At 52.3% G+C, this 22,845-nt stretch overlaps 1 protein-coding gene across 1 annotated transcript; it reads right to left on the reverse strand.

Annotated features, from left to right (window-relative positions):
• Window positions 1–303: 303 nt before the first annotated feature.
• On the reverse strand, window positions 304–22,593 carry Tmprss3 (transmembrane serine protease 3). Its single transcript, XM_008827364.1, has 13 exons — window positions 22,576–22,593; window positions 21,225–21,366; window positions 18,602–18,712; window positions 17,631–17,747; window positions 17,137–17,260; window positions 10,818–10,943; window positions 9,307–9,350; window positions 8,606–8,771; window positions 7,704–7,873; window positions 6,265–6,360; window positions 4,002–4,144; window positions 3,255–3,407; window positions 304–321 (listed from the first exon to the last, which is right to left on the reverse strand). Exons 1-13 carry the CDS (start codon window positions 22,591–22,593, stop codon window positions 304–306), a joined length of 1,428 nt encoding a protein of 475 aa, XP_008825586.1.
• Between the last annotated feature and the right edge of the window lie 252 nt (window positions 22,594–22,845).

The following is a 22,845-nucleotide window of genomic DNA, read 5'->3' on the forward strand; positions in this document are numbered from 1 at the left end:
AAAAAGCAGGTGGATAGCAGGAAAGGTGTCACTTGGTCGGGGGGGGGGGTCCTGCTTTTGTTCTTGTGATGTGCAGAAAGGAGCTCCAAATCATTTCAGCCAAAAGCCCCAGAGGCTGAAGACATTCGCAGCAGGGGTTCCAGGAGGCAAAGGTTAAGACGATGTTCTTCCCTTTGGCTCTGCTCCAGCACAGCAAGCACAGCACTGAGGCGGGTGCCCCTGTGCACTGTGCCCACACAGCAGTCCAGGGAAGGATCGGGCTGTGTCCACCCTCAGGAGCTCAGATGCCCGCTTTGTCTCTACTCAAGTCTTCAGGTCTCTCTAAGAATGAAAACAGGAGTCACTGGTTTTTCCCTGTGAGCATCTCTTGGACATTGTAACCCTATGGGCACCTGCATTTCCCCTTAAATGTTGTCCGTGATCAATGGGGACATTGGGGCTCTGAGGGAGGAGGTTGCCCACTCTGGGAGGTTGCCTCCACCCAGCAAGGCCCCTGAAGTTTTCATCTCTGTCTAAGATTGTCCCCAAACTCCTATATGAATATGCCAGGTCTCAGCCTCATGTTTTCAAAGTCTGATTTAAGCCAGAACAATTTTGCTTTAAGCCCCAACTTAATAAGGAAACCTGTTGGGCAGAGAGGAGGAGGGCAGATAATGAGGCAGGGACCCCCTGGGAGGTTGGGGAACTGACAGATGGGACAGTGCCCCCGAGGTAGGAAGATTCTTGGAAGGGCTTCAGGCTGGCATTCCAATGAGAGACCTCAAATCTAGGAAGACCCTCACAGAAGGGAGGTGACATCTGGGTCTTCCTTGGGTCACCTTGAGAGAGATTTGGGAGCAGGTGTGTTTGGCAGGTGACACTTCATGCAGGCCCTCACTCGGTCTAGGGCAACTGATGACTAATATTTCCCAAGCGATCCTCAAAAGTCCTAACGGGTCACTACAGTGAAAACCCCTCAGAGAACAGACACCTCAGGAAATAACAGGGGCTTACTCTAATTTCCAGGAGTCTAGGGGCACGCTAGCCTTTCTCAGGGTGAGTTCTATGCACCAAAATCACCTGCCCCCCGCCCAGGGCCCCAGATCAGACTGACTAGAGGAAGGTTCTGGGAATCTTCCGTTTTGGCAAGCAGTAGGGAAGGACTTGTGTACCCCAAGAGATCTGTTCATCTCGCTGAGGTCCAAGCCTGGGTCTCACTACACTCATGCACTGCCCTTCTAACTTGGGTACCTTCAGTTAAGCAGGCTCCCTACCTGCCCTGAGGGTTGTAGGATCCATCGTCCAGGACAAAGCTTCCCTGTCATAGCTCCCCAGCACGAATGAAGGACCTTTATAGCCCTGACTGCCCCACATTTCTCAAAAGAATGGAGAACTGGGGGAGCAACTTCTCTGGACTTCCAGACTTTCAGAACATGCTCAGTCACATGGCATCTGTGTCCCAAAGACGGCCATGGGAAGGTTCACTTGCTTTCTGAGGCTACTGTACTGCTCGCCCCCCCACCCCCCGCACACACGGCCTATCTGCACCCCAGTCCTACCCCTGAGGTTCCTTCAGTGACCTCTGGGAGGTTGCCTCCACCCAGCAAAGCTCCTTTTCACAAGGAGATCACCTGTTCAAATGTCCACGTTGATATTCCAAGGAGTAAGCAAGTGTTGGCTGAATCCTGTACTAAACAGCACTCCGTGGTACTTAATGCATAGTGTCAGCAGATCGCAGCAGCAGTGAGGCCTGCCCTGAGCCAGCCTGAAGGCTCCACCACACACTGCAGGTGGGAGCTAGGCTGCACAAAGTCCTGGCTGTGACCAGTGGTGCTGGGACCAACACAGACCCAGGCCTCACCCGCTAGCACAGGAGCTGTATTCAATGTCCTTCCTCACAGACAAAATCAATAAAGAAGAAGCAGGGGGTGGGGTATAGCTCAACGGTAGAGCCCTAGCCTAGCGTGCACCAGACCCTGGGTTCAACTACCAGTACTGAAGCAAAAAATCAGCTTGAGTCTACGCCAACAATGAAGAAAGAGGAATCCGCCCTAAACACAGAGTCTGGTATGTTTTCAGTCAATTACTTCAACTCACAGGGGATTTTTAAAAGGTCTTTGAATGGGCTGTGGTGTTCGCCTGAGGCCCCACATCCCATCCCCAGCACTGCACAAACGAATACAGTGATGCATGCCTGACAGCACTTGGGAGGTAGAGGCAGGAGAATCACAAGTTCAAAGTCATCTTCAGTTGAGGACAGCCTGGGTTATATCACACACACACATACACACACACACACACACACACACACACACACACACGAGTCCAACTTTATGAAGGTCTCTGAACCATAGAGGCAGCTGATTGCTGGATGGTTGGAGCAGGAAGGAACAAGGTGTTCCTCTGGGATGATGAAAATGTTTTGGAACTGCACAGCGGTAGCCACACAATACTGTCAGTGTGTCCAGTGCTGTGCATTGCCGTCTTCCAAATGTCCCGTTTATGTTATGTAAGTTTCATCCCAAGTAAGAAAAGAAAAAAAAAAGATCTTTGAAACCCGGCCGAGGAGTCATACCTGAGATCCAGTTAGCAAATATTTGCCTAGAGCCTTGTCCTAGGCTGGGTCTTGCCTCCCTGTGGCCTTTCCTCCTCTTAAGAAAGGTGGAGGGTTGCTGACATCTGACTACCATCACAGTGGAGCCTGTGTCTGTCTACTGGGACTCTCCTTCACCTGGTGCCCAGTGAATCTCACTTAAGGCTCCCCTGACCTCCCAGGGCTGGCCTTGCCAACCAAGGGTCTCTATAGGCCCCTCATGATTCCTACTTCCCAGAGCAAAATTACACAGCCTTCCCTGCTGAAAAGTTCTCTGTTCCATCCTCACTCCCAGCAAGACACCAACTTCACAGAGGCATTTGGGGTGCCCCCAGCCCTGCCACACACATACCCGGCTGTACCTCATCCAGACTCAACCCACCTCTGCTCCATGCACAATTAAGCATCCTTAACTCTCTCCCATCCCAAGGGGACACTTCGTCAATCTTTGTCTTTCCCTGCTGGATGGAGCAGGTAGATTCAGTCGTCCTGTCCGTCTCTTATCTGCGTGTCCAGATCACACTAGAACAGGGCCTTACCCATGGGATTAGCTGTACTTCAAAGCAGAGCCACCAAGGGATCACTGCTGAACCAACATCCCCCACCCTCTTCCTGGTTCCCTGTGGCAGAGCCGTGGTGACACTGGATGTGAGGAGCACGTGAGCCGAGGTGCCCCACCCACCTCCAGCTGCTCATGAATCCAGTCCAGAAAGGAGGTGATGCGGGTGTAGACCCCGGGCTTGTTCGTCTCCGCACACCCAATGCCAAAGCTTGTCGCACCCACCAGCTTCCACAGCCTTCTTTCCTGGCACACCAGGGGCCCCCCGCTGTCTCCCTGGAAGGCAGAAGGAGGCAGAGGTCAAGACGGTGGCACTGCCTCACTATGCTGGTGGCACAGGCCCCCCCTTCTCAACATCACCAGTGTGTAGCTCCTTGTGCACACCACCCACCTCTTCCCATCCCTTGCCTCTGTGGGAAGGTTTCCATCCAGCTGTGTCTCAACCAGGTCCCAAGCACCAAGCTGTGAAGGTGAAGGGGAGTCTGTGCAACCCAGGGAGCTGAAGACGGAGGGTCTGCCTGGCCTAGACTTCTAACTCACCTGTGTCTACCAGGGAGTATTGAGTCTCACACACTGTGGCTTTTGGAAGCCCAGATCCATTGGCTGCCACCGCCTTATGTTACTCCCCTAATACATTCAGAATCGGGCTGGAGGGGAACCAGGAGGGCAGCACTCATGCCCTCAGAGACTGGGAGGACCGAGTAAACACGGGCCGGGCACTGGAAAGCCAGGGATATCTTAAGCAAATTTTTTCCTTGCGTCGTGTGAGTTTGCTTTTTGACCAGTCACAGAGAAACTAGCAATGACCTGTCCCATGGGCTGGGACACTTGTCAGCTGCCAAGGCCCCCAGGGTGACCGGAAATCCTTACCTGGCAGCTGTCCACGCCACCCTTCAAATAGCCTGCGCAGAGCATGGATGGGGAGATGATGCCACCGTACACGTCCCTGTGGTTACAGATCTTGTTTGAAATTAAAGGAACAGCCGCGTGGTTCAGGACAGGGGAGGCGTCACCTGCCTCAAAGCAAGGGTAGAAACGTGTGGTGAGGACTCCAACTCAGAAGACACAGGGACAGGAAGCTCAGAGGACCAGGGACAGGGGGCGAGCGGACAGGGGACATGCCACCTGACACGAAGCCATGGCAGCAAAGACCAGGCCTGTGACTGGGACAGCCCTTGCCTTTGTGTCAGGGCCACTTACTCCCCTAAGAGCCCAAGGCAGAAGAAAGAGAGAGGTGCAACAGTAGCCAACTGTCCCTCCCCACAGCTGGTCAGGCCCTAGACCCGCCCCAGTCATGCTACCAAAGGGAAACTGAGGCTTGTGAAGGTCACACACACTGTACGGGCAAAGCCATACAGTGGTCAGTGTCCCTCCAAAGACAGGCATGGGCCCTGTGACCGTGCCACTTTAGATGGCCAGGAATCTTTGCAAGTGTTCAAAGGTCTGACTGTGAGACAGCCTGGATGATGAGGGTGGACTCAGAAACCACAAGGACTCATCAAAGACTGACCACAGGAAGGCACGTCACAAGAACAGACAGCAGAATCAGAGACCAGCCTATTGGCCTTGCGGATGAGGACAAGGCTCGCGGCCTCCAGGAGGGTAGGAGGGAAAGGTGAGGGGGCAGCTGCCACCAGAGCCTCCCAGGTAGGGACCTCTTCTGACCCGTAACTGTAAGGTAATAAATGCAAGCTGGGCATGTAATCCTAGCATTAGGGAAGCTGAGGCAGGAGGATGGCCATGAGTTCATGGCCAGTCTGGGTTGCATAGTGAGCCAGGTCAGCCTGAACTACAGTGAGACTGTGCATGAACAGGTCTCTGAAGGAAAGCACTGACCTTCCTGCATAAGGCTGAATTATAACCCTCTTCCTGTTTGTCTGCGTGTAACTGGAGCATGTATATTTGGAGCAGAGCCTAAGGTACTGAGGTACGGCTCTCAAGGTGAGATCAACTATATCTAGGGCAGGCTCTAAAGCCAATAACTGGTGTCTTTATATAAGACGAGAGAGAGAGAGAGAGAGAGAGAGAGACAGAGACAGAGACAGAGACAGAGAGAGACAGAGAGACAGACAGAGACAGAGAGACAGAGACAGAGATAGACGTCACATGGAGATGGTTGAGGGCTGAGGAGATGGCCCAGCCAGTAAAGAGCTTGCCTTACAAGTACAGGGACCTGAGTTCAACACCCAGAAAACCACATTGGAAAAAAAAAAAAAAAAAAAAAAAAACAGTCTGGGCACAGGGTGATGTCATTTGTAACTCCAGGGCTAGGAGGTGGAGACAGGAGGATTCCTGGGCTCAATGGCCAGATTTGGAAGTTCCAGGTCAGCGAACTCAAAGTTTAGTCCAGGTTCGGTCTCCAAAACAAAACAAAAAACCAACAACATCCAGGGACTGAAATAAGGGAACGCATCTGCAAGTCAAGGAATAGCACAAATGGCTGGCACCCCCAGACGCTGGGGTAGACGCTGGGACAGACCCCACCTCAGGCCTTTAGACACCTTAGTTGACCCCACCTCAGGCCTGTAGTCTCAGAATTCTCTAGAGCTGTGGGTGGCTGGGCCTGCAGCATGGGGCCTTTGGGGCCATCCAGACCGTAATGGTGTGTTACAGCAGTCACAGAAAATGATCATACTTCCCACGAAAGAAAGCCATTGACAGAAAACCCGGGCCTCAGGACCCATCCCTGCACCCCACCCTGATGAAAGGGACACAGGTGTCTGTTACCATGGTTGATGACAGTGCCACATCTACCAGCACAGCCCTGTTTGGAGGAGAAAATAACATCCCTCCACGTCTCACAGACATGGATTCCTTACTGCCACGTGCCTCTGCCTATGAATAAAGCTTGGAGGGCCGTTGAGATGGGTTCTATATGCACTTGCTTAGCAGGATGGGTAAAGGGAAGAGGAAGAATCAATGAAGCCTCTCCACCAAGAAGTGCCCACACTCCTCCCTCATGGCTCTTTTCTCTCCAGAGAAGTTTCACATCCACCCAAGATGAGTGACCGTGACTTGGGACCCATGGCTCCTTAGACTGCTGCTGTGAACAGTTGATCCACCCTATCCCTGGGCCGGGACCACCAGCATCACAGTGGAACACAGGAAGGGGCCTCCCAGTCAGACTACTGACCTCCGTCCTCCGTGGCCCCCCATCCTGACGTCCAGCACAGTTTTCCATCGGGGAAGTTCTCTTCAGAGTTGGGTAGACAGATGGGCTGGGTCATCTCTGTTGGAAAAAAAACAGCCTCAAGCTCCTGGAGCTGTTGTCCCTGAAATCAACTGTCCTCGTATTCAGGTCTCACTCCATCTCCCAGGGAGGGTCAGGCCTCGGTCACTGAAGGCAGGAAGTTCAGAAAGGAGACCCCACCCCTACCCTTCCCCCGGAGTCACTAAAACTTCAAGGCAGCCCTAGACAGTGGCAGTATGCATGAGTCCAGATCCTAGCTGCAAAGCCTTGGCTGTAAAGGGCTGGACAGTAGAAGGTTCAGGCCTACGGGGGATGCAGCCCCTTGGGTACCTCTGGAACCACAGGAAATATAAACAAAGGGTCCAGTCACTTTATAACAGGATCTTACTTTTCCAAACACACAGTAGGTCACACTTGGTCCACACTGTCTAGACCTTGGTTGGGTGTGTACTCCGTTTCACAAGCACATGTTACACATGTTCCTGTTGCCCCTGACATTTGCAGTGACAGCAGGCTGGCCAGTGCCCAGGCTGTGTCACTGAGGCCCCAGCGAAGCCACACGGGTGCATGTGTCCACGGCTTTCACGTTGAGCGGCTCCTGAAAGGAGCTGCTTCCCAGCTGGTGAGGCTGGCAAGTCAGGAGACACATTTAACTTTTTAGCCAACTACGGCTACCAGCACCTCATATTCTATAACCAAATATCACAAATGACAGCAAGTACCACACCCGCTCCCCGTTCCAATTCCTTTCTCTGTTACTCTCTAAGTCACACAGGTGTCTACAGCTCCTGCCACCATCCAGTACCCAGACCCTTGAGGGTGGGTTCTCACTTGCCCAGCCAAGGTTCCTCCTACTTTGCACCTACAGAATGGCTGAGGAGACAGCTCAGGGGCAAAGTGCTTGCCACAGGAGCATAACGATCAGGGTTCAGCACCCAGAACCCAGGTAAAAAGCCGGTGCTGGTGTGTGCCTATAATCCTGTACTGGGACGGTGCAGACAGGAGAGTCCCTGGGGCTTGGTGGCCAGTCAGGCTAGCCCACTTGGCAAGCTCCAGGCCAGGAAGAGACCCTGTCTCCACAAACTAGGTAAATGTTCATCAGTTGTTGACCTCTGGGTCCATGTGCATGTGCACACATGTCTATGCACACCTGCACACACAGGAACATAGCATACACACAACACAAACACAACTACACACAACACAAACACACGCAACCCTAAAGAGCAAAGACAGCCTGATGACGTCAGTATCTACAAGTCAGATGCTGGAATTTTCAAGCAAGGATGTAAAGCAGCTGTCATAAGGATGTTTCCACAAACAATCACCAGTTGTCTTGAAACACTGGAAAGCAACAGCCTGACCTAGTAGCCCAGACATACCATCGAAGGTGAGCGGCCCGGCCAGCTTCATGAGAGCAATGTCATTGCCCAACCGCTTTGGCTTGTACTTGCTGTGATAGATGATCTTCTCCACCAGATGGGAGGGTGCAGGACTGTCCACCAGGGACACGAGACCCACCTGGACTGTCCAGGACTTGGGCAGGTACAGGCTGGGATAAGAAACAGGCCAAGAGGCAAAGCTCAGGCGACCCCAGGCACGTTGAACTGAAGTGTCTAGCTCAAGCCCAGGGAGACAGTGAGAGGTGTCATGGGCAGGAGACAGCCCAGTGCCCTGCACATCTGTGCCCTATGTCCAAGCACACTTCCAAACCCTGCAGATACACAGACCACACCCCATGTAGGTCACAGATAGGCCTGGCTCTCCACACCACCCAACAGGTCTCTCTGCATTTGAGAACTGAGCTCAGCTCCGCAGAGGCTGCTGGAGTCTTTCCTTCGTTGAATGGCGACCAAAGCAGGAGAAAGATGGGAAACATCCCAGGGAGAATCACTGGAATCTTTTCTGTGACTTTCTTACCCTCTAAACTTCTAACAGACAGCTTGGTGGGGGCTCAGCGTTCTCCAGGCGCCCTGCACCTCCACCCTATGGTACTCCAGCTCCCCGCAGCATGCGGCCAGCAGTGGGACGCTCCCAGAAGGCCTAGGGCCTCTATTTCAGTGGGTCTCCTGCACTGAGCCTCCTTCCTCCTCTTTCCCGTGCCAACTCAGTCCTGTCACTCCCAGTCACAGAGACAGGTCTGCCATGAGGCAGGCAGAGCCCCACACCTACACATAGCTTGTCTTCTGCTGTTTTCCCCCAGATCACCCCATCCCCACTTAAGCCAGGACCGGACAAGGCTCTGGGAAGTCAAGGAGCCTCAGGAGCAGGCCCAGGCACTCACTCGTAAACACAATGCGCGGCAGTGACGATCCACAGCGGGGTGATGACGGAGCCCCCACACAGATGGTAGCCTTGAAACTGAAGACTGACCTGCCAGGGCCACTGGGCAAGCGAGGACATATTTCCACCCACGATGCGAGGACTGTAGCCAGTTCTCAGCCCACAGGCTACAGAGGGAAAGTCAGGGCTCATGGGTACACCCATAGCATTTTCTGGGGAGAGATGCTGTCAGTAGCCCCTGTCCTCACCCAGGGCCCACAGCAGTGCTAAGGTAAGGCCACAGTGGGAGCTGAGCACTGGGGTAGGAGAGGGTGGGCACAGGGAGACTTGAGGGCAGCTGGGGTTTGTGGGGGCAGTGGGAAGCATCTATCAGTGTGTCATGCTGCTGTCAGCACTGTGCCTGCTGAGGTGGTCTCCTGGTGTTTAGCACCACACGATGATAATCCCCAGTGGGTCAGCACTCCTCGTGACGAGCCCTCTGCAGCTCCTTCCTTACCCCCACCTGACCAGACCTCTCCAGACCCCACCCTGCAATGGGAAAACTCTTGCATCCCATCCCCCCCACCCCAGGAAAGAGAGGCAACTGTGTCCCAGATTCCTGGTGCTGAGCAGCCTGTCGCTGACATGTAGGAGACAGGGCCTCTAGCAGTCCTCAAAGGAGACAAGACTCCTCAAGGTCACACTTCTAGTTTAACCCCTTACCTGAGCACGTCAAGGTGACCACGTGGCCCGAGGCACAGCCCTCTCTAAAGCAGAAAAGCAGCAGTTCATGATAAATATCTGAAGGCCTATGATATGGGCACTACGACCAACCTAACTGACAAACGGAAAAGAAGCTGTCTCCTCCCTCTTCAGTGACGATGACAGCTTTAGTCTATGTAAACAACGAAGGCAGCCCATGAGGGTGACAAACTCAGGACAGACCCCTCAACCAACATACAGGACAGGCACTAACACTACACAGATCCGTGTACTAAACAAGGGCGCATAAGATGTGTGTTAGCATGTATGTGTCTCCCCTGTGTTCTTCATTCCCTGACCTCTAGAATATGCAGAGTGCCCTGCTGACAGTGACTGGCTCTCCAGGGCCCCAGCAGCCTGGAGTCACACACCTGGGACAGAACTCCGCCAGGAGCACTAGATGGTCCTAGAATGGTGTGCACCCCTGCACGGCAGGGACGTTTACTTTCTTCATAGTGGGAAAGGGATCCAGTGTGGGGCTGGAGAGCTGGCTCAGCAGTTAAGAACACTCTCCACTCTTGCAGAGGACCTGGGTTCAGTTTCCAGCACCCACCTGGTAGCTAACAACTATCCATAACTCTAGTTCGAGGGTATCTGATGCCCTCTTCTGGCCTCCATGGGCACTGCATGCACATACATGCAGGCAAAACACTCATACACATAATTTTTTTAAAAAAAAGAAGAGCAGCCAGTGTCACCAGGCTGAGGAATGAGGAGGTCCTGGCTTGCACGTTGGCCCATGTGTGTAATGCACAGACCGACAAGCTGCTGTTTGCGGAGCAGAGGCCACGGGCATTGGGGCTGGGTCTAGTTTTCAGGAGGAAAGCCTGACTGGACCACCACTCCTTGCTCAAGCCTGGGCCCAGGCACCTGGGCGGGCACCTGACTGTTGCCAAGGAAACCTGGTTTTCCCTCCCACGGGAGCGATGATGATATTAAAGCACTTCGTGGCGGCTGCTGTGTTCACTTCCTCGTCCCTTCCCTCCTTGCTTGCTTTTACACATGGACACACGCGCACACGCACATGCACAAACATACACATATGTACATGCACACACATACACATGCACATACACGTCTTCACTTCCTCGTCCCTTCCCTCCTTGCTTGCTTTTACACATGGACACGCACACACGCACACGCACAAACATACACATATGTACATGCACACACATACACATGCACATACACGTACACACATATAGGTACAGGCACACATGCAGACTCACAGCACTGCCCTGGTGCGTCTCTGAGTGGCACCGTCACCTTTTCCCCGCACTTCTCCCTTGTCCCTGGGCCAAACCTGGGGGTTCACCCCATCCCACCTGCCATCTGACCCCAGTGCTGAGTTCCCCATTGGTTGCTGAGCTGATGTTCTCTCTCTCCTAACACTCCTAGTAGAGCCCTGCACAGCCTAACAAACGCAGGTGACTCAGCACTAGTGTGGACAGCACCCGCTTCTAACTGCTTACCTTGTGTACACTGAGTGATGTAATGCGGTCACCTTGTCATCTGGCAAGAGGTGATTGACGGACACAAAGTCGCTCTGGAACTGCTCCTCCAATGCGTCCACCCTGAGGTGGTCTGAACTCACGTAGCTGTAGGTACATTGGAAACCCAGGCCCAGCTGTCACAGTGACTCTGAAGTCACCCCTCATCTAGCCACCAGGGAACAAGCATCACATTTAGGGTACCCTACTTGGTCCTCCCCAAACCATCAAAGGCTTCCTTTTGCAGATAAAGTGCACACACCTTAGCAAAGTGTCCCAGACATACCGTGGCCTGGGGTGACCCCTCTGCTGGTCCCCAGCCCACAGCTCTGCCTACCCACCCCCCAGCTCCAGTCACGGGGAGGAAGGACCACTTCCAGCCTCAGTTGGGTGGTTCCCACCACCCCCATTCTGATCTGTTTGGTTTGGCTTGACTTTGCTTGGCTTGAGGCAGGCCCAGAGGAAGGCAGCTGGGTACCCTGAGGTAGAGATGCCCAGCTCCAAAGGACAGGACAGCCTGCCCCACTCTGCCCAGCACTGTCATGGAAGGCAGCTGTTTGAGGGCCCTGGGCTCAGGTATACGACGTCAGGAGACAAGTCTGTATAGTCACGGTATAGTGGGGAGACTGAAAGAAACCAGAACAAGAGGGGAGGGGGAGAGGAGGGGAGAGGAAACCAACTGACCCACCAACTAATAAATAAAAACAGAAAGTGAAAAAAAACAGAGAGAAAGAAAGAAAGAAAGAAAGAAAGAAAGAAAGAAAGAAAGAAAGAAGAAAGAAAGAAAAAAGAAAGAAGGAAAGGAACCAAAAAAGGAAAGTAGAAGAAAGACGGCCTGGTGGCCTGGTGGCCTGGTGGTCTGGTGGCCTGGTGGCCTGGTGGTCTGGTGGCCTGGTGGCCTGGTGGCCTGGTGGTCTGGTGGTCTGGTGGCCCGCGCCTGTTATCCCTTGACTGGGGCAGCCCAGTAGGCAGGACATTTACATGAGAAGGACCCAGTAAGGTTTCCCTCCTAAATAAGCAAACCAATGAATTATTACGGAAGCATGAAATCATGAAGTTTGCAGGAAAATGGGTGGAACTGAATAAGCAAGAGACCCAAATGCAGGAGGGAGAACCCTGCATGCTCTCTCACACGCTTAGATCCCAGCCTGTGGTGTATGTGCACGTGTGTCAGCAGGTGTAGGCGTGTGTAGGGCCTAACATTTAGAAAGGCAGCTAAGCCAGGGATAGGAATGGGGAAGGACAATGCATAGGCTAGCGGACTTCCAGATCATGAAAGAAGACGTAAAGCTAATTTTTCTCTCGTTCCAACTCTGTCAGAGCCCCCCACGCCGTGGTGGATATGTGAATTCAACTTTCTGTGTATTTATTTTTTTAAATGTATTATTTCTTTGGGTTGACAATTGTGAAAGTTGGGCTTTCTGATTCCATTGACCACTAACGCAACAGGAATTAGACGTGACTAGTCACTGAATACATTTGTTGCATCGACCCATTTAGAGAAAAGTGATTTAAAACATTGTTTGGGGGACTGGAGAGATGGCTCAGTGGTTAAGAGCACTGGCTGCTCTTGCAGAGGACCTGGGTTCGATTCCCAGCACCCACATGGAGGCCACAACCATCCTAACTCCAGTTCCAGGGGCTCCGACGCCCTCTTCTGACCTCCTTGGGCTTTCATTGCTCCACACATGTACACTTACACACATGCAGGTAATATACTCATACACATAAGATAAAAATAATAAAATAATTTTAAAAATTGTTTGGGGGAGAGGGATTTTGTAACCTGAATTTTTTTTCCTTTTTTCCTCTAAAACTGTATGAAATCATTCTGTTATAGTGTTATTTGATACGTAGTCATAGTTCTGTACATGAAATATAGTCCTTTAAAAAGAAAAAGAATAGGGCAGCACTTATAAAGAGCACGTGCCCAGCGCTTGGAAAGAAAAGAAACGCGGGATTTGAGGAACAAAGTTCGAGGAAGGCCGGTGCTCAGCAACCCGGCAGTTTGTCATCTCATTGGTGAGAGCGCAGTGCAGAGTTCGGCCAAGCCTGGGTTTGAGCAAAACACCATCAAGCCCACGGCCTCCGGGGCTTCAGGAGGCTGGCCTCGGTGTAGAGGAGCGGCTTTGGCCGGGGGTGAGGTGCTGAGGCAGGCGGAGTGGCGGGCTCTAGCATGAATACCGAGGGCACCCGAGTGCAGCTAACAGAGCCCACAGATGCCCTCAGAGCAGCAGCTGACCCCACCACAGCCCTGAGCTCTCACAGGGGCCTTCCCACACCCTAGAGACCACTGAGCACCCATGGTCTTTAAGACAGGTGCTGATATTGTCTCTGTTCTGGGGGGGGAAACTGAGGCAGGTATCAGGTGACTGCCTGAACCCACGCCAGGGTTTGAACTGGAGCCTTCTGGCCTCACTGGCCTGGTTCTGGGTTCGATTTGGTTTTGGTTTTGTTGTTGTTGCTCATCACAGATGTCTGAGATGGGGTGTGGCAGAGGAGAGACTCCAGAGGCTTCTAAAGAGAAACACAGAATTACCAAGATGCAGAAGGAAGCCTGAGACACCGCGGCAACCACGGGCAAGAGATGAGTTTGCAGAGAGGAGGCCGTGCAGGAAGGACGAGGGAGCAGTCACATCCCCATCCTCTCAAGGGGGAAGTGGAGGCTGCCGCGGATTGAGAGCTGTGTACTGGCCCCGACCTCCTGGAGGCCTCGGCTCCTGTCCTGGCTGGAGTGGGGTACGGCTGAGGGGCACGTTTCTAATAGGGCAGAGGCCAGGGGCTTGGCGGCAGAGAATAGTCCAGAAGGAAGAGAAAGGGAGGAAGAGGTGGGCAGAAGCAGAAATGCCTAGTAGGGAAGTTCTTGACTGTTTGAAAAAGGGTGTGTCTCTGTGTGTCTGTGTGTGTCTGTGTGTATCCGTGTGTGTCTGTGTGTGTGTGTCTGTGTGTGTCCATGTGTGTGTCTGTGTATGTGTCCATGTGTGTCCATGTGTGTCCGTGTGTCTTTGTGTGTGTCTGTGTGTCCATATGTGTGTCTGTGTGTGCGTCTGTGTGTGTCCATGTGTGTGTCTGTGTATGTGTCCGTGTGTGTCCATGTGTGTCCGTGTGTCTTTGTGTGTGTCTGTGTGTCCATGTGTGTGTCTGTGTGTGTCCATGTGTGTCCGTGTGTCTTTGTGTGTGTCCATGTGTGTGTCTGTGTGTGTCTGTGTGTGTCCGTGTGTGTGTTTATGTGTCCGTCTGTGTCCATGTGTGTGTCTGTGTATGTGTCCGTGTGTCTGTGTGTGTGTCTGTGTGTCCATGTGTGTGTCTGTGTGTGTCCATGTGTGTCCGTGTGTCTTTGTGTGTGTCTGTGTGTCCATGTGTGTGTCTGTGTGTGTGTCTGTGTGTCCATGTGTGTGTCTGTGTGTGTCCATGTGTGTGTGTCTGTGTGTGTCCATGTGTGTGTCTGTGTGTGTCCGTGTGTGTGTTTATGTGTCCGTCTGTGTCCATGTGTGTGTCTGTGTATGTGTCCGTGTGTCTTTGTGTGTGTCTGTGTGTCCATGTGTGTGTGTCCGTGTGTGTGTCTGTGTATGTGTCCGTGTGTGTCCATGTGTGTGTGTCTGTGTGTCTGTGTATGTCCACATGTGTGTCTGTGTGTGTCCATGTGTGTGTCCATGTGTGTGTTTATGTGTCCATCTGTGTCCATGTGTGTGTCTGTGTGTGTGTCCATGTGTGTGTCTGTGTATGTGTCCGTGTTTGTCCATGTGTGTGTCTGTATGTGTCCGTGTGTGTCCATGTGTGTGTCTGTGTGTGTTCGTGTGTGTCTGTGTGTGCATCTGTGTGTGTCCATGTGTGTCTGTGTGTCTGTGCGTGTATGTCTGTGTGTATGTCTGTGTATGTCTGTGTATCTGTGTGTCCATATGTGTGTGTGTCCATGTGTTTGTGTGTCCGTGTGTGTATGTCTGTGTGTATGTGTGTGTGTATGTGTGTGTGTGTCTGTGTATGTGTCCGTGTGTGTCCATGTGTGTCTGTGTGTCTTTGTGTGTGTCTGTGTGTGTGTCTGTGTGTGTCCATGTGTGTGTCTGTGTATGTGTCTGTGTGTGTCCATGTGTGTGTCTGTGTGTGTCCATGTGTGTGTCTGTATGTGTCCGTGTGTCTTTGTGTGTGTCTGTGTGTCCATGTGTGTGTGTCTGTGTGTCCATGTGTGTGTCTGTCTGTGTCCATGTGTGTGTCTGTCTGTGTCCATGTGTGTGTCTGTCTGTGTCCATGTGTGTGTCTGTCTGTGTCCATGTGTGTGTCTGTCTGTGTCCATGTGTGTGTCTGTGTGTCATGTGTGTGTGTCTGTGTGTGCGTCTGTGTGTGTCCATGTGTGTGTCTGTGTATGTGTCCGTGTGTCCATGTGTGTCCGTGTGTCTTTGTGTGTGTCTGTGTGTCATGTGTGTGTGTCTGTGTGTGTGTCTGTGTGTGTCCATGTGTGTGTCTGTGTATGTGTCCGTGTGTCCATGTGTGTCCGTGTGTCTTTGTGTGTGTCTGTGTGTCTATGTGTGTGTCTGTGTATGTGTCCGTGTGTCCATGTGTGTCCGTGTGTCTTTGTGTGTGTCTGTGTGTCTATGTGTGTGTCTGTGTATGTGTCCGTGTGTCCATGTGTGTCCGTGTGTCTTTGTGTGTGTCTGTGTGTCTATGTGTGTGTCTGTGTATGTGTCCGTGTGTCCATGTGTGTCCGTGTGTCTTTGTGTGTGTCTGTGTGTCTATGTGTGTGTCTGTGTATGTGTCCGTGTGTCCATGTGTGTCCGTGTGTCTTTGTGTGTGTCTGTGTGTGTCCATGTGTGTCTGTGTGTCTGTGCGTGTATGTCTGTGTGTATGTCTGTGTATCTGTGTGTGTCCATATGTGTGTGTGTCCATGTGTTTGTGTGTCCGTGTGTGTATGTCTGTGTGTGTGTGTATGTCTGTGTATGTGTGTCTGTGTGTGTCCATATGTGTGTGTCCATGTCTGTGTGTGTGTGTGTGTGTGTTTGTGTGTGTGTGCTGTTTGAACTTTTTCCTCTGAGGAGTAAAACCTACGTAATTCTCAATAGTGTCTCTGTGAAGCTCCAGAATTCTCGAAGGCGTCTCTGTGTATGATCTTTGCTGTTGCCATTGAACTTAGGTTGCAGCCTATTTTGGAACCCAGGCAGGCATGGAATGAGGTGGAGGCCAGCCTCAGGGATGTAGGACATGGGATGCCCATGGTCCCGCTGGCTTAGATCCTCCATGGAGGATTCAGAGCCATGTGGCTTTGATGATCTTGCTTCCTGGATGCAAACAGGGACGCACTTCCAGGTTTACCCTTGACAACTTTCCTGGGTTCCTAAGACGAGCCTGGGAACTTGGGAACCTGCCTGAGGTAAACTCTGAGATCCACGGGAGCATTGCAGGGGTAGGGCATCAGAAGGGACATCCACAGAGAGGGAGGTTCCTGACCGGGCAAAAGTGTGTTACCATGACGCAGTCGGCAGGTGACGCCCAACCCTAAGAGCGGGAAATCTCCGCCTTCAACATTCTTCTCAGGGACGTCAGACGGTACTTTGAGTAACTGGGTTTTCAGCACATCACTGGCTTTAAAAACTAGATTCTTTGGGGTTCGTGAGATGTATGCTGACATGGATGTGACCAGAGGGACCAGGTGCAACAGTGGCCCTACAGCCACAGATTTGAAGCCTGGAGCCAGGTCTGCTCTCGCCTCTGAAGTCCTGGGTTTCTGTTTATTTGCTTTCTGTTGCTGTTTTTTATCTTTTATATTTTGGGGTTTTTTGTTATTGTTTTGTGTTTGTTGTTTTTGATTTTGAGACAGAGCCTCACTATTCAGCCCAAACTAGCCTCAAACCCTCTATGTAGCCCAGGCTGGCCTGGAACTCACATGCTCACATCACTCCTGCCTCTGCCTCCCAAGTGCTAGGATTACATACATGAGTCACCACACCTAGTTGATGCCGTGCCAGAGATGGAACCCAGGGCTTTCTGCACACTTGGTAAGTAGTCTACCAACTGAGCCACATCTCAGCCTCAAAGCCCTTAATTGCCTGTTCGCATGTGCCATGCTGGCCTGGCCCTGAAAACCTCTAAAACAACATTCAGTGTGATTTGAGTCACTTAGCTAGCTGCCTGGCTCTTGGTTTGCAACCCTGTGAAAAGGAGAGGCGGTCAAATGCCACGGGGCTGCCACGAGGTTGAAACTGTGACAATGAGTAAAGTTCTAGAAAGGGCCAAACTGCCCTCGGCGATCTGTCCTGGTTCTGTCCCTCTTGTTGTCTGGCCCCTAGGTCAGAACTGCCTCTTGGCTCACCTGGGAAACCCCAGCTGGGCGCAGGCGATGACGGCGTAGTGACTCTTCCAGTCATCAGAACACATGGTCCTCCACGCAGCAGCTGTGAATACCTGGAGGGCTGCGCTCCGGCCACTCACCCGCACTGGCCAGGCACAGGGCGGAGGGCACTGAGTGCTAGCACAGACTGAGTCCGAGCAGAGAGGGAGGCAGGCCTGACTCCAGCAGCACTGAATCCCTTCAGTCTGACCCACTCCTCATCCACAGCCCTCCCCGCCAATGGAATGTTGCAGGTAACTTGGCTGCACTTCCAGATCTCCCAGGGCTCTGCTCTGGAGCCTGTTTTGTCCCCAAAGTGACTGAAAGCTCACATAATAGCCCTCCCTGAACCCCAGCCAGATACATCCTAGCCGAGAGCAGGACTTGACAATGGTTATGTCTAGGACCCATTTCACAGATGGGAAGGTTGAGTGTTGGGCTGAGCTCACTTCCCACAGTGAATGGGCACAACTCACCACATCTGTACTCATCCTCCGCATCCTTGCAGTCAGAGACCCCATCGCATCGAGCTGCCAGTTCAATGCATTTAAAAGACGAACGGCACCTGTACTTGCCAGAGCAGTCGAAGTAGACTGAGAAAAGAAAGGGAGACAGAGATGTTGGCAAGCAGCTGTTCAGGTGCAGCTAGGAGCTGACCACCTGCCACGTGGCATGAACCTCTCCATCAATAATAAAACCTCGTTGAAATTGCATGCCTGTCGGCAGCCTGTTTCTTTCAGTCCAGTTTCTATCCAGAATTCCAAGGGATGAGGTTGCTGTGCCCTCTGTGCCCTCTATCTCACAAGTCAGACTGCAGTTTAGATTCAGAAGGGCTCAAGGTCAAGAAAGAAAATGCATAGCTAGAGCCGACCTGTCGAGCCGGCCCAGCAAGGGACCTGACTGAGAACTTCCCAGCCTCTCTGCTTCCTCTTAACTCTGGGCCAGAAGCCAATGCACTGAGGACCACATGGCCCAGCAAGTGGCAAATTACACTCACCTGTGCCACAGTTATTTAAAGGAGAAAATGAGAAATTGTACCATAGTAGAGCCCCTCCCTCCAAATGACCCACTTTCTTAAAAGCCCCACATGCCTCACTGTAAAAGTAGCCAGTGTGCCTGGTTTGGCTTGAATAGAAGTCTTTGTTTGCTCTGCCCGGGCCTCCCCTTCCCACAGCTGAGTCCCATTTCATCAGCTTCCTTTGAACACTTCTAACCAGGGAGGCAGTCTGGTGGCAGAGCCAGGAGCATGGCCAACGGCACCTGTCTATCCCCACACTGGCCTGATATTCAGGCAGGCAGATAAAACCCATAGCCAGCAAACCAAAATGACATCGGCCACCAGTAATTAAAGCTGGGCAGCAGCAAGCGTGGGGCGAAGGAGAACTCATGCAAGTTTAAACACCTGAGCAAGTATTTGAGCGCCTGCTAAATAATAGATTGTACTCACTGCCCAGGCCGACGGCCAGCACCAGGATCAAGGCGATGATCCCGATGACGATGATCGGAAAAAACTTCAAGGGCAGCAGGGACAAGATCTGTGCAGTCACTGCATCTGCATCTGGAAACCAAAGGCCAGGAGAGGGAGAAATATCACAGGACATCGATTTGGAGTGACAGAAAACTCAAAGTCTAGTTTTGTGTTCCCTGCCCCCTCTATGCAAGGAATGCCCCAGCCCAAAGAAAGAGGGCTTCGTTAGAGGAAGGCCAGAGTCCAGGCCAGCCTTACCTCCCAGGTACAGCCCAGCTCTCCATCCTGGCTCCAGAGAGAGTGCTGTGACTTGACTAGTGTTCCCAATGTTTCCCAAAGGAGCCATTGGCCTCCTAAGGCCCAGCACCCAGGAATGGGGTCTTGTTTGGGGAATCACAGATCAAGTTAAGACAAGATCTTTAGGATGGGTACAAAGTTGATGTGACTGGTAACCTCAGGATAGGGAAATTTCAACACAGACACTGACTGGCATGTGTAGAAGGAAGGTGATAGGAAGAGACTTGGGGACAGATGGCCTTGTGGGGACAGGTGCAGACCACAGGGACAGCAACATGTCCATAGCCAAGGAACCAAAGACCGGTGGCCAAATGCCTGGATCTGAACAAGGCCAGGGAGGACCTCATGGGTGTCCATGGGAACAAGGCACTGGTAACACCAGGGATCTCAGACTTCCAGGCCCAGAAGGGAGACAAGGAGCTCCTGTGGGTCTGAGCCACTCAGCTGTGGCTCTTTGTCCCAGCAGCTCTGGGAGGTGGCAGAGGGACGTCCCAGGTCCCAAGGATGTGTCCAGAGAGGGGAGGATTACGTGTCAATCCTAGACAAAGCCTTGGAGGGGACTCTCCCAGACAATCCTAAACAGCCATCTCCAGAGTCTCTGACATCCTTCGATCTAGGTTTTATGCCACATGTGTGTAGATGCCTTAGACCATAGACATAGCATGTCCCTCTGAACCAGCACTGTCCAGTTTAATAATTCACATATTCTGCTCCAGAGCAAAGCTCACACAAGTCTACTTGCAGTCTCTTATAAAGACCAGGGCTCTGAGTCGCTGGTACAAGTCCCAGTGGGCATAGGGAGCTGACAAGGGTCACTGGCTCAGACAGGATGTTCAGGCCGCCTGCTGTGCAGGAGGTAACACGGTCCACACCCCTGACCCAGGAACCTCAGGTCTTCTGGCTACATCTATGAGTTCCTGGCAGGCTAACCTGGCAGCTTACAAATAAGATAAACACTCAATCCTGCGTTGCTATGGAGCTACAGTGCCCCGCCCTCTTCTCTAGCATGGCTGGAGTAGAGAGGAAAATTCTCACATCGCTCTAGAGGGGCAGGCATGAAGGACAGGCAGCCGGAAGCCCCCCAGGCCCCCCTGGAAAGGAACAAACAAAAAGTGGACCTAACCACAGACCAACTTCTTAATAGCTCTGCTATGATCACACCCGCTGCTCACAGCAAGGGGAAGCAGCTCACTCACGTCCTGCACAGGGAGAACTGCACCAGCTCCCCACTGTGTGCAACTGGAGCTATACCTAGAAAACGTAAAGGCAGACGCAATTTTTGGCCTAGCAATTCCACTTCTCGGAATGTTCCCTAAAATGTTGCCGTAGATGTACACAAATTCCTGCCTCCACAGACACTGAGGACGGGGACGTCCATGACTCGGATGCTCGGGAAATAGCTGAGTAATCAACGAAGGACAGCCATGAAGCCTCGGCCGTCACTGTGACGCCCATGAGATGGAATTCCCAGGGGATCTTTTCCGGTCCATGAACTGCCCCTCTTACCCTGTCCTCCATCGTCTGTCAACTGTCCCTCTGGCTTAAACAGAACCCTTGGTGAATCCTCACTACAGGCTGTCTGAGGCCTCGGCCTGAGCTGCCCCCCTTCTCTCCCCTCCCCACTGAGCTCTAGGGGTCATGTCCCCACTGCACCTATATCCTGCTGCCAAGACCAGCAAGCCAAGGCTCACTGGCTGATCATCACTGCGAAGACCCCAGCGGAACATTCAATGTGTGCGACTCAAGACCAGCTTTCTTTCCTTCGGAGGCTGGGGACAGCCCATTTTAATTCAGATACTTAACATAGCTTGTCTAGTACATTTTCTAGAAGGGATGTGGCCACTGCTTCTAGGGACTTCTCGGTGGGCTCAGAGCTTTCCTGGTGAGGACTGGACCTGCTCTAGGGTGAACAGGGCAGCTAGGGGACCCCAGTCTCTGAGAACCTCCAGGAAGAGAGTAAAACACTTTCTTCATGGACTTAGCAAGCACCAGAGGCAAAGGCTCCCTCCTGAGCGCCCCTCCTCTCTGGGGTTCTACAGTCCTAAGGACAGGCAGGTGTCCAGGTGGCAGACTACCCAGGGAGGGTGGGACAGAGCTGGCCTAGCAGGTATGAGGTCCTGGTTCAATCCCCAGTGCTGTGAGAAGGAGAGCGAGAGAGGGAAAAGAGAGAGAGAGAGACAGAAAGGGGGAAGGAGGGGGAGATATGGGGAGGGAAGAATATGCAAAGATTACCCGGGACGGGGGAGAGACTCATCCACATTGTTTCCACAAAGGGGCATCACGGGGTCCCGCCTGTCCCACTTACCTGGTGCCACGGGAGTTATTTTCAAATCATCCAGGCCGAAAAGGGATCGGAAGGAGAAGGGGGCTTCGGCTGCTGGAGGGTCATTTTCCCCCATGGTGACTACCTCAGGGCCTCTGATGTTGGGCTCTGCCTCCACCTCCACCTGCTTGGCAGGGATGAACAGAAAGCATTGCCCCCTGTGGGCGGGGTTGGCACTGGGAGTGCCTCTGCCCTACTTTAAATCCTTGCAGTCAGACGCGAAGCCCACTCTGTGGATTCATCTCAAACACCTGTCTACTGAGAACACAACTGTCTCTGGACTACAGCAAACAGCAAGATGGCGACTTGTCAGCGAAAAAGCGGAATCTTAATTCTCAGATAACAACAATGGCATCCTCTGCTTAGTCGATCTTAAAACCAATCAAGAGGCTCTTTGAGCGGTAAGTCCCTTTACCACATAGAAGTCACTCTGTCACTGTTCAGAAGCAAGTTCAGAGCGGCTTCCAAGATCGTTCTCTCCGTCCCTAAACTCAATTCTTTTCTAGCCATAGGGTATAACTGTCATAGACGTAAAACGTTTTGATACTTACATAATATGTGTGTCCCAAAAAAGTAAGTGGTACCAGGGAAGGGCCACTGTCAGAGGGTTTGTAGCTCCCCACCAACAGCCCTTCCCTGGCTCATGCAGGCATGACCTAATTAGGAACGAAAGTATCCGAGCCCTTGGGACCCAGGCCACCCAGCCAGGTAAGGAGTGGCTAGGAGAAACCCATAGGGGACTCTGTTTCCTACAACAGAACCCTCCTGTCATAACATGGAAGCGTCCATGGTCCCCAGACAGGCACTGAGGGAGCACAGAGATGCAAGTTGCTCCGTTAAGCTCCAGATCATCCTCTCAGGCACCCAGCTGGGGTACTGTAGGAATCTGCTTCCATGGTTGCTGAAGGCCCCTGCAGGCTGATGAGCACTGATACCGGACCTCTCTCCATCTCCTTCTGGGCTACCTGCTGTGTTCCTCCACATTCCAAAGGAGTGACCGCCATTAAAACCAACTGCTCCTCACAGCCTCAGTAACCGCTCAGCCAGAGAGACAAACAACTTCTCTAGTGCAAGAGAAATTTGGCAGGACACCTCAGAACTAATAGCTTTACCTTTGGCCTGTTTTTGCTTTGATTCTTACTGATACATCTGTTTACTGTCAGGAGACTGCAAATTATGTCATTTATGAAAAGAATAAAAATTCATAAGGAAAAACTTTCTGGACGATTAGCCCTAGAGGAGCATCTCCTCCCAACCCGCTGTGTGTGGATGGTCGAACGCTCCTCAGAGCGTCTTCTGGAAGCACTGACTCCCTCCGCACCGCCTTACTTACCATTTCTAGAGCCGCCATCATTCCAAGCAGGAATAATTTCTTTTTTCATTATAAATAAGCACCTGAGGGTTAACAGCTGGCAGGGGGGTCCAGTTGGGAAGTATTTCCACAAAGTCACTCAGCTCTGTCGCCTCTGTCATCGCAGGCAATGGCATCACCACAGCGCCCTGTAACTCAATCAGGATGTGGCTATCAGGTGGCCCTGGTGGTATGGCTGCAGAGACGGAAGGGGAGGGAGCAGCCTGTAAGTGAGCACAGCCAGACTTACAG

Source organism: Nannospalax galili, unplaced genomic scaffold, assembly GCF_000622305.1.
Source record: "Nannospalax galili isolate Female #2095 unplaced genomic scaffold, S.galili_v1.0 scaffold652, whole genome shotgun sequence".
Taxonomy (NCBI): domain Eukaryota; kingdom Metazoa; phylum Chordata; class Mammalia; order Rodentia; family Spalacidae; genus Nannospalax; species Nannospalax galili.